Below are 11858 nucleotides of genomic sequence, written 5' to 3'. Positions count from 1 at the left end.
CTCTACTCTACTCAGCTCGACTCAGCCGCGGTGCCCCGTCCTCCATTTTCCGTTGCAGATTTAGTACCGCCTCATTACCTAACGCGACACTAACGTGTTGTTTTTGACTCTCGGTATGTGGCTGTTGCCACAGCCAGAAGACAAATTTTGTTTCAAAAGAAGCTGGAGGCAGCAAAAAAAAAAATCTAACTATTTAAAAATGGCGTGTTTGTTCAGGACACCACCATCTGTCGCTAGCAATGATGGACGCAATGATTAGTGATGATTCTCTCTGACCAATCAGGAGTCTGCAGGCTTTCACATCACCTTTTGGTATCACTTCAGCTCGCTTGGAACCTCGAAGGTGGTGATACTAAAAAAAGTACCTGTTGGCAGGTACCAGGGACTTTTTTTCGTAATGGAAAACCAAAAAAGCAAGCAGGTACCATATAATGGAAAAACGCCAGAAATTAGCTTTGTAGCAACTCATTTGGCAATGGCTTGAATGTTCATTAATATCAAAAGGTTACGCACTAATGTATTAATCAGAAGAATCACAAAAATCACTCAGGGGGAGGTTTGTAGAAACAGCTGTTTACACCAGTTTGCAGCTCTCGAGGGGGTCGGGGATCGTGAACACCAATCTTACTATTCTGGGGGGTCGCGACTCGAAAAGGTTGAGAACCACTGGTCTAAAGTTTAGTGTCACTGGTATTATTTATTTCAGTAAGATACTATGTTAAATTCAGCATCTCTGTTAAGTTTTTTCACCTGATATGGTTTGGCTTTCAAAGAGTAACGCTAAGAAGAGGATGGAGATTGACAACCTGCAGATTCTTTGACATGTTGAAATGTAAAAAGACGAAAAGTGTTTGGTTACGTCGCTTACTGTAATAAATTGTAACATATTCTTTTAAATAAACTGATTTATTGATGCAAAGTTATTTTTGTTTGTGTGTGTGTGTGTGTGTGTGTGTGTGTGTGTGTGTGAGAGTCAAGGACTGCCAAAAACATGAAGTTACACACAAGCAGAGTGAGATTTATCCTCTGGAGATAATTTTACACTCTCACTTTGTGTTCCCTTCTTTCCCCATCTCCATCTTGTAATGAGATCTGGGAGACAATTACCCAACAGGCAATGAAATGTCAGTTCCATATCGACCTGCATCGAATGCCTGCACCCAGTAATTAATATCTATTTTCTGTTGTTGGTCTGGGATTTTAACTTGGGACATCTGAATTTTGGGGAAGAGGAAGATAAAGATGTGTAGCTTTGAAGGATAATTAAATTAAAAAAATAAAGATTTTGTTGCTGACGTGTATCTTAAATTGAGATTTGGATATTTCAAAATGGAACATTGGAGATCTGAAATATTAAGATTAAGGAGCGTGATGGCTCAGTTGGTTTAGCCTGTGTGGTATTTGCATGTTCTCCCTGTACATGGTGCAAGTCAGTAAGACTGGGATTGTCTCTGTTTCTGATTGTTTCTCTATCTGGGATGTTCCCATTCATCATCTTTACTAAAACTAAGAAAATATTGCATTATTGCCTAGTCATAGCTCTCTTGCATTCCAATAGTTAGATTTATTAAAATACAGAATATATCAGCTATCACATCACTCCCTTCTTTTATATTCTCTCCCTCTCTTTATTTTTCCCACATGGGCAAACACAGAGCTGAACTGACAGCACTGCACAAGCAGCAGTGAAAGTGAACTGTGTGTGTGTGTGTGTGTGTGTGTGTGTGTGTGTGTGTGTGTGTGTGTGTGTGTGTGTAGAGAGAAACAGAGAGCTTTCGGAGTATGTGTGGTTACTGCATTAGCAGCAGGGTCCTTACTTTCACCGCTTGATGGGTGAGTGGGTTTGCAGTTGCTCTGCTTCATGTGGATGTGGGTGCAAATGGGTGCGACAACTGCGGCCACACATTGCAGTGGCCCCTTGAAACCAAACATTTCTGCATCCCACTCTCCTGCTCGCCGCATCATGCTCCAGTTTTGTACGAGTCAGTTTGCTTCTCCTCTGAACAAACAGCTCTGCGTGATCTGTCGACACAGAGCATGTGGATGACAGAGTCACCGGAGGAGGGGAGTATCTTAGATTTATTACCTGTGCTGTATTGCATCTCTCAGCTGTGTTATAACGCTGCAGCCCCGGCACAGACAAAAAGGGCTCAGTAGGTCATTAAAATGCACATTGAATTGCTCCAAACTGCCCTGCCTGCACATACTGTACTTACAATGAAAACGTTTAAAGCTTGATTAATAGCCTCGACTGAAGGTTTGAGTACAGCCATGCCAAAACAGCAATTAGCCAAATTCAATCATCGTAAAGTGTGCATTATTTCATATTCAATCATTTTACATGAGCCAACATCCTTTATAGACATTCTTTGCCAATTCAAAATATATGTCCAGTCACCCCTTATTAAGTACAGTTTAGCAGCAGCAGCATCCCAGAGGAGAGGGGGAGGGATTCACTCCTCTCCACTTCCTCTCTTCTCCCCCTTCCTCCTCTCCCTCTCTTATTAATGAGCAATCAGTAAAAACTTTATTGACTCCTATTTGCTTTCTCAGCACATTGTTTTCCCTCCCTACTCTGTTTCTATCAACCATGCAAGCACATTGTGCTTTCTCTACTTTCTGTCATTCTGCATCCTCTCCATCTCTGTTCCTCTGCATAGCCCTGTGTTCCATCTCTCTTTCTGTCGCTTTCTACTTTCGCCCTCTTTATTGCTGCACATCATTACCTCCATCTTGCCTTCCTCTCTCTGGCTCTTTTTCCTCTCATAGCCCCTCACCTTCTAACTCCTCCTGTCCTCTGTTTCTGCATCCTTTTCAAACTTCGATCGGAGGGAGGGGAGCCAAAGAATAGAACATTTGATGCATGTCTAGAAAGTACAAAAGACAAGGCTGTTTATTTTACAATGTTTACATCTCGCTGTCACGACATATTGGCATTCAAAGTGTTCTGTGAAATGTATGTTAATGATTGGCATTCAAAGCCAGGGTCATAGAGATTATATTTTTCTGCATACACTGTGTGTGTGTGTGTGTGTGTGTGTGTGTGTGTGTGTGTGTGTGTGTGTGTGTGTGTGTGTGTGTTTGTGTGTGTGTTTGTCTACAGTATAAGAAAAACGCCTTGTGAAAAAGGATTCTTGGAAAGGTGCCATCCCTTCTTTCTTTCACATGTTGCAATCTGAATTGTCTATGTTTGCACTGAAGGACAATATTGTTCCACGTTTTGAATAAATAATTGAAATATTTGTTCTAGCTGTTACTGTCAAAGTGTGTCCCATATTCAGAAACAAGATAGACCACTACAGTGTACCATGAGGCTAATGTGATTGTTAAAGGTGGAACTGAATCACCAATGTCATCATCCCATTACATGAATGATGTCCAGGCTGTATTATTGTGATAAAGAGTATATTCATGTGGAAACATACTGATCCCAATGACATCCTATTAAAAAGGAAACATTGGAAAAAAAACTTTAATGAAATTAAAAATTGAATTGAAATAAATAAATTAAAAGTTTTCTGCAAAGAAACCCATCAGTGGTAACAAAATGTGTGTACCGTAGTATAAATAGTGTTTGGGGAAACGTGTAACAAAAGAGCACACAGAAACTCTGGTCTGTATTGTCAGAAAATTCAGGTTTACATGCAGCACATCATTGTCCAGTTTCTCTACTGAGCATCTTCATGTAGCATCCAATGACGGCAGTACAAATACTTTAAAACAAATTTTGCAAAGTCATGCTTCCCAGTTTTCACCTAAATTCTGGGATTGGTTTTCTTTAGGATCCTCATTCACAAAACTATTCCCAAAAACTATGTATTTCTTATTTAACTGTCAAACTTAAAAAAAAGAAAAAAGAAAGAAAGAATCAAAATCCACAAACTATCATCCATATTCCAATAAAACATGCAATGCTTTGTTGGAGATTTCCGTTGATAGTCCATTAGTTGGAAATTAAAATCACTAAAACTTCCATAGAAACCATTGCCAAAAGAATGTGTGAACAGTAAATGTGATATTTACGGAAGAGGATCAGGGCCACATGTGAAAAAAAACTTATTTGAGTTCTGACTTTAAACTCAGAATTCAAAATTGTTTTAACATGTGTCCCTAATCCTCTTCCATAGATATTCTATCATGAAAAATGGCACACACAAAAATTGTGTCATAAAATTTCTGAAGTCCACTCCACATGTGCCACAATCCACCACAGCTTAATGAATAGGAAATATTTAATATTTGTTTTATGTACCATTGTCATTAACAGCAATTGTGCTTCCAACAAATACTTATCTGCATTATGCCTTAAAGTCTCCCACTCTCTCTGTTTTTGGTCTGTCAGATGAAGTCTTTTGATAGTGCTTCCCCAAAGTTGGGTGCAGCCATGAGAATAGCAATGGTACAGATAATGTTGAAAACACTGAATCCCATCAGGCACAGACGGTCGATGACAGCTGCAGCAAATTGCCACTGCTCTGCCAAACTGAGCTGCCGGTCCTGCTCCTTAACACGTTCGACTAAAAACTGCACTTCCACCAGAAGAGCCTGCAGCTGGTTTTCTACTGCCACAGATCGAATCACACCGCTGTGGGTAAGTATAGCAGCTGATGTCCCTGCTCCGGGCCCAGCCTCTACGCCGCAGGGTCCAGAGGATGTGGCTGATGGGTCAGGGTCTGGGGATAGTGGAGTTTCATGCGGGGGGCTCCCAAACTTGGAAGATTGGAGGTGGTGATGGATAGGTGTATCTCCAGCTGGTCTGCCTGCTGCTCCCTCTACTTCCCCTCCACCTAGTCCACTGTTACCCCTCCCGTGACTTGTGGTTCTGCTCCACGGAACTGGCTCCAGTTCTGCAGTGGTCTGGAAAGTCTGGAAGCCCATGTAAAGCAGATGGCCGTTGGGCTGTGGATGTGGATTGGGGCTGAGATCTCTGTGGATGGGATTAGGGAGGATGACAGCCTGAGAGTTGGGCCGGTGGGGCGGTGGGTGTGACACAGGGTGGTTGAGCTGAGCCAGGCTAGCCTGCAGGGAGGTGAGGCTCTGAGGGTGGATGGGGGGCACTGGTGTGGGGATGGTGGTGGTAGTGGTGGTGGTGGTAGGAGAGGACAGGGTTCTGCTCTGAGGGTCTGTCTGGCAGTTGGAAAGAGGCGGCTCCACTCCCTCGCCTGGACGCTTCATCCGCAGGAACCATGGAACCCACTGCAGCAGAACCAAGTGCACCTGACACACAAGGACACAAACACTGATAAGAAAATTAAAGAACACAGATGCACATAAACACACGCCAGAGGAGCATAAAGGATTCTTTATGGTCTTTATTAGCCTTCAAAATACTGCTAATCAGGTTCAACCACATGTAGTATTATCATCGTGGCACATTAACTCTCTAGTTTTAAGTCTTGGTCTTGGAATCACCCTGTTACTAAACTTGTTAGGAACATTGCAAAGATTTGGTTTTTCACCTGCCTTGATCAACTATCAGTCTATGTAAAACTCAGCCCCAAGGCTTTCAGATAGAACAGAGAGATGGGATACTATTTAATCTGTCTTTGCTTCTCTACACTGGCTTTCTGTTTGCTTTATAATTGATTAAAAACAGTTTACTGTTAACTTTCTAAGCAGTGCATGACCAGTAGCTTTATTACTGAACTGTCAAGTCCTTTTCAAGTGGTGGCGTCTTGGCCATCCAAGAGTCAAAGATAAAGACCAGTGGTGTTCAAGGTTTTCGTTAAGGCCCTGAGACTCTGGAACGATCAGCCTGAGAAGATCTGCTTAGCTGAATGTGTGCCCTCTTTTAAACCACCTCTCAAATCACACTTTTATTGTATAGCTTACCCTGATTTTAGTTCATTTGGCTTCCTCTTATTTTATCCCTTATATCCAGTTTGTTTTAAAGTGCTCATATTATGCTCATTTTCAGGTTCAAAATTGTATTTAGAGGTTGTACCAGAATAGGTTTATGTGGTTTAATTTTCAAAAAACACCCTATATTTGTTGTACTGCACATTGATGCAGCCCCTCTTTTCACCCTGTGTGTTGAGCTCTCTGTTTTAGATACAGAGTGAGGCATCTCACTTCTGTTCCATCTTTGTTGGGAGTCGCACATGCGCAGTACCTAGGTAAGGACTACTAGCCAGTCAGTTGCAGAGTATGAGGGCGTGCCATGCTAGCAGCTAGGCGAGCATTATAACGTGTGTTACAAAGTGGCGCACATTCATCACGGCAGTAAAGGCTGGACTACAATAGAGTTTGTGAACAGTGTTTTCTGTTGGAGATGGTAAGTCCCTTTGGGGAGGACTTTGGGCTTTTTCACTTTGTAAACCTACAACGTGAACAAAAAGATGTATAACACAATAAAGGAAAGGGGAAAAGCCAAAAAGCATAATATGAGTACTGTAAGCCTGTAAGTCTTTTCTTGTTTTATTTAGCATTTATTGTACTACTGTGTTTTTTTTGGTTTTGTTGTAAAGTATTTTGAATATTGTTTAGAAAGGGGCTCCATTAATAAAGTTTATTATTATACTATAATTATTTAAACTCACCCAACGTGGCATGTGTCCACTGTTGGGGCTGTGGTGATGGAACTGAAGGACGATGACTGTGGCCACTACTGACATCCCGACGATCACCATGGTGCTGGCAAAGTACTGCCCTGAGACAGACGGGGGAGCACATTTTACTTATTATTACTTTTACTTATAAGGTTGCTGACACTCTGTATGCTGAGAACTATGTCAGTCCCCACCCCCGCCTCAAAAAAAAACCACAACACACAAACAGATACACACGTGCATACACACAAAAAGAAACTGACCTATCAGGGGTACAGAATCTGAAGTGGCAGGCATAATCTCAGCAACCATTAGCATGAAGACCGTCAGAGAAAGCAGAACCGTGATGCCTGGAGGCAGACACAGGACACCAGGGAGTAGTGGGTTGCAATTACAAAAGAAAAGAGAATCCTTAGTGGAACAGTATATTTGGTATGGTACACTTGACTTCTCGCCCTTATTATCGGTCTTTCTGACACCCCTAGGAAAACTCATTTGATTTTAGTCTTTCTTATATTCCCTTCTGTCTTTGCCTTTTCTCAGTCTCTCCTTCCCTCCAACTCAGCCCCCCTGACACATTACAAAAGTTTGGCATAGCTGATTGAAAGTCATGTAATGTTAACAAAGAAACAGAAGATTGTACAGAAGATGAACAGAAGAGTGTAAGAGAAACACTAAAAGAGTGAAATAAGCCCATGGTTTCACAAGGAAGGAGTAAAGAATATGCAGCAAGACATGTGTTGTCTCATAGCAGATGCACCTCTTGTTTTCCATATCTCATATTTTCTCAACCTTTCTTATTATAACATCACCCCGACCCCTGTTCTTCTCTTCTCCACCCTACTCTTATTGTTCCTCACCCAGGCTGATCTTCTCCCCCGAGTTGGCGGGGAGCAGGAAGACCACCAGGGTCATGGTGGAGAGGAGCACACAGGGGATGAGGAGGTTAAGAGCGTAAAACAAGGTCCTTCTTCGTAATGTCACCACAAAGGTAACATCAGGGTAGGGCTCTGCACAGCAGTCATAGAAAACTTCATGACGCCCTCCAGGGACCTCTGAGGGGACAGAGACAGACGCAGGTGCAGCAGAGACGGCATTATAATGCAGAAAACACCAGTGAGGGTGTGAAATGAGAAGCACATCATAAAACTGAATAAACACAGCAGAGATAGAATGTAGAGGGAAAGATCTCACTATGAAAATCAAGGATGACAGGTGTAGTATATAGATCTAAATTGTTGCATTGTATTTTAATTCAATAAAATGTCCATAAGATATACTCCAACTTACTAAAATCTAATTACACATACAGGACTACATGGCAGAAATGTAAGCACTGTTACTAAGCAACACTGTTTGTCTTCCAGGGCCTCTGCAGCCTGTCTTACCCACTAGGTCCCACTCTCCATTGGTCATGTATCCTGACACATCTGCCTCCTTCATCTGGATGTCCAGCAGCCAACCATCAAATGTCCACGAGCCAAACTTCAGTTCACAACGCTGGATGTCGAATGGAAACCATCGCACATCCACGTTACATGTGCTGAGAAATATTCCTTGGAAGAAAAAAAGCAGGGGAAATAGTTTACAGTGAACGGAAAGTAAATTTCAAAGTCAAGTAAAATTGTCCCAAGATGTAATGAGGCAAAAAGAAACTAGTTAAAAAATGTTGTTTGGTGCAGCCATTTGGAATTAAGCAAAGATTGCAATAAACATACTTAGGATTAATTTGATGCAAAAACTTACCTGGAGGCAGATACTCACAGAAGCCACTGGAGTTAACCAGCACGTTGGTCTTAAACGTGGCGTCAAACTTATCATGAGCACTGGAGGATAGTAACACACAGATGAGATGGATTAGAACTCAGCAGCAAGTGTGTGTGTGTGTGTGTGTGTGTGTGTGTGTGTGTGTGTGTGTGTGTGTGTGTGTGTGTGTGTGTGTGTACCAGACATACCTGTTGTAAAGCAATATGTCAGGTGTCCAGACCTGGTCAGAAGTGAAACGGAGGTTTTTAACTCCAGGATACTCTGACTGGTTCCACTGGAGGTAGTGGTCGTACCACTGCTGGGAGACACAAGAACAACACTGGTTTTACATATGAACAAAAACATGAAGATATACATAGACAAGACACGCACTCATTCGTCATTCTGACTTTCCATATTGTGATTTTATTGTAATTTCAGTCTACGCTAAACACAACATACAGTATTTTGCATTACATGACATTACATTCATTTAGCTGATGCTTTCATCCAAAGTGATTTACAATAAGTGCTCTCAACCATGGAGATAATACCCAAAAATTGCAGGAATCATGCAAGGACATAACAGTCCTTACACAAGCAAAACTGCTTCAAGTGCTACATTTTAAGAACAAGAGATAGTGAACTTTTTTTTTTATTGATTCATGACTCAAGATGCAGTGTGAAGAGGTGAGTTTTCAGTCTGCGACAGAAGATATGTAGGCTTTCTGTTCTGATGGCACCAGGAAGATTGTGTGTGTGTGTGTGTGTGTGGGGGGGGAGGACAAGGATTATCACTACGCAGATCAATATCACATTTAATGTTATTCATTATACTCACCATCTGCAGCCAAGCATTTGTGGTGAGGACCTGGTTCTTTTCATCCTTGCATAACAAAACATATACGAGAATAGGTGATTTAATGATTTAAGGAAAGGTTCATCTTGTGATTATCTATTTTTTTCTCTTATGTGAAATTATTCAAAATATCTAATTTAGGTTTGGCAATAATGTAACATTAACAGTCATGCATGTTTGAGAGAGAGATCCCTTTCCAATTTAAGTTATTAGCTTCAGCTAAACTTCAGAATGCATTTCTACATTGGAATTGCATTTGGAGGAGATCGTTTCACAGCCAGCACACAGAGGAATAACAATTACAGTGGCCAAGAACTCTTTAAATGTACATGTAGGCATGTGAGTAGTGAATTGAGATATATTAAGAGTCATGTTTAAATGTATTGTATGGGTGTATAATTATGTTTATGATGCATTTATGCCATGCGTACCACATCCATGACCTGCATCAGAGTAAAGGAGAACTGAACAGTGAGAGTCTGGGAGTCGTTGGCCACCGGCCTCTCCATGGGGTTATAGTCCCTGAGCAGCTCCCTGAGCAGAAACCGCTGGTGAGGACCCTGCACTGATACTGGATATGGGAGGGGGAGGGAGTTCAACGGAATCACAAAAGAGGAGCAAGACAAAAAGTGACTGTTACAAAGTGAAAGCTGTGTCAGGGAAGACAAGGTGAAAGCACTAAAGACGGAGCAGAATAGCAGAAAAATTGTGCAATTACAATGATTGATAGATAGATTTAGGGAAAAGTGGTGTAGAAATTGAATGAGAAGGAGAAACAAACCAACAGAGGGAGAGTAGACATATTCCAATTGAGGTAAAACAAAGGGTGGGCTTTTAGGGATAAGGGAAAGGGTTATGTTGGAGCACAGTGATAAATAGAAGAGCAGCTTACACAGGACACGAGAAGAGAACACAGAATAAAAATGTGAGAAAGAAAGGAATGAAGGCAGAAGACCAGAGCGAAAAAGTCCTGTTCCTCCTAATCAATTATATCCCTGATTGATCACCACAGACAGTCAGAGTACTTCCCAACACTGTGAAAATGTCAGTTTCATTTCATGCAGGAAATAGTGAGGCCATTAAACACTAAAACACCCCAGACAGACACACACAGCATTCATGACAATGAGAGCGGGGAACTGTCCCAATTTTTGCCCTGTAACTCCACCAAATGCTTTGATTCACTTTTGATTCAATCTCCATGAGGCAATCACTTTGATGTGGAGGGACCTTTCATTGGAGGAACACTAAATAAGTTTAAAAAAACTAATACACACTTTGAATAGCTGTACAATGCCTGTTCTGCAGGCAAACAGTAACTATACAGTAGGAGTGCTAAATGGTCTAAGATTAATGCACCTATGCACTTACCATATACTGACAAATCTATATTCATTTACTAGACCTTAATTAATATCAATATGACTCCACAGATGGTATACCTATAATTCAGATTAATAGTCCCTATAGTGTCCATAATTTCCAGCCATATGGTAAATCCCCATCACAAGTGGCCTCATAATCACCTCTCTCTATCTCTCTCTCTCTCTCTCTCTCTCTCTCTCTCTCTCTCTCTCTCTATTTTCTCTCTCTATTTTTCTCTCTCTCTTCTTTCTCTCTCTCTCTCACTGTCTTTCTTTCTGTCTCTATGTGATCTGCAGTAAAGATGATTGCATTTCATCCTGTTGCTTGCCCATTAGAAAAATAAATAATTTTTTCTCTGTCTGGCTGCACATCAACAGACTCTCTCTCTCTCTCTCCTGGTGTTGAAATGAGCTGCTGAGGGCACAATTATTAGGAACAGAGTGCTCGGTGGCACAACACATGCAAGAGCACATACAGTAGCCTATATGCAGCACATGCAGAAAACACACACTTGTTCGAGCACAGTATCACTCAAAGCACCAAGGAAAGCCACTCACCCTGGAGCAGAGTCGCAAGTATCAACAGCCAAAGAGCCATCGACTTCCACATACTGCATTCCTCTGTTTAAACAGAGAAAGAGTGGAAGAGGGAGAAGAAGAAGATGAGGGAGGATGAAAAAGGAAGATTGAGATTGAGAGCGGCGTCTGAAAGGTTGTAGAAAACAAGTGGAGAGAGTGTGATGCAGCAGTGGCAGAGAAGGGAAGGAGGGGGAAGAGAGGAATAGAGAGCAGGAGAGACAGAGTGAGTGAGAGATGCAGTAAAACGAATATTCCTCTGAAGAGGGAGATGCTGTGCATCGGAGTCAGTCAGATACTGAGAGCTGGGAATACCCCGACCAACAGCTCAAGGGGGACTCTGCATTTTTTGTCTATGGGTGTCTATGAATCTAATTCATGGGATTATATTGCAGCAGTAAACTAGGTTTCTTTAACTCAAAGCTTGGGAAGGAAATAAAGGGAGCAAAATACCAATGTCTGTGTAAATACTCTAGTGACCTACAAGGAAACATTTCTAAATCTGTCAAACAACAGTTTAAAGTTATTACAGTCTGTAATTTTCTAATTTACACCAGCTAGCAATATTCAAAAGCTGCTTTGCTTTTTAACTAAATCGGACATCAGTATATTCAAAGAGTAATGCTGACACCCACTGGATATGTTAGCAAAGTGCAACATTTATCTTGCCAGCTATAATCTGTGGTCTCCTAAAAACTCACTATATTAAAGTTAAGTTATACAAACATTCCTTGACTTGTTTTTACCAAAGAGGATGGTAGAGGA

At 41.5% G+C, this 11858-nt stretch overlaps 1 protein-coding gene across 1 annotated transcript; it reads right to left on the bottom strand.

Annotated features, from left to right (window-relative positions):
* Positions 1 to 4283: 4283 nt before the first annotated feature.
* Positions 4284 to 11127, bottom strand: LOC114557707 (neuronal acetylcholine receptor subunit alpha-7). Its single transcript, XM_028581336.1, has 11 exons — positions 11076 to 11127; positions 9585 to 9724; positions 9136 to 9180; positions 8504 to 8613; positions 8295 to 8374; positions 7937 to 8104; positions 7409 to 7603; positions 6812 to 6898; positions 6540 to 6649; positions 5006 to 5217; positions 4284 to 4918 (listed from the first exon to the last, which is right to left on the bottom strand). Exons 1-11 carry the CDS (start codon positions 11125 to 11127, stop codon positions 4339 to 4341), a joined length of 1779 nt encoding a protein of 592 aa, XP_028437137.1. The 3' UTR covers positions 4284 to 4338.
* Positions 11128 to 11858: the final 731 nt, after the last annotated feature.

This window comes from Perca flavescens, chromosome 6 (genome assembly GCF_004354835.1).
Source record: "Perca flavescens isolate YP-PL-M2 chromosome 6, PFLA_1.0, whole genome shotgun sequence".
In the NCBI taxonomy this organism is placed as follows: Eukaryota; Metazoa; Chordata; class Actinopteri; order Perciformes; family Percidae; genus Perca; species Perca flavescens.
This window is presented reverse-complemented; position numbering and strand designations above follow the sequence as displayed.

Excerpts from the sequence above, each read along its gene's own strand:
- LOC114557707 (XM_028581336.1), bottom strand. The coding sequence starts at position 11,127 with ATGTGGAAGTCGATGGCTCTTTGGCTGTTGATACTTGCGACTCTGCTC. Across the intron at positions 9,181-9,584 it reads TGATGCAGGTCATGGATGTG|GATGAAAAGAACCAGGTCCT; the intron begins GTACGCATGGCA and ends TTGTTATGCAAG. Across the intron at positions 7,604-7,936 it reads TGGAGAGTGGGACCTAGTGG|AGGTCCCTGGAGGGCGTCAT; the intron begins GTAAGACAGGCT and ends CTGTCCCCTCAG.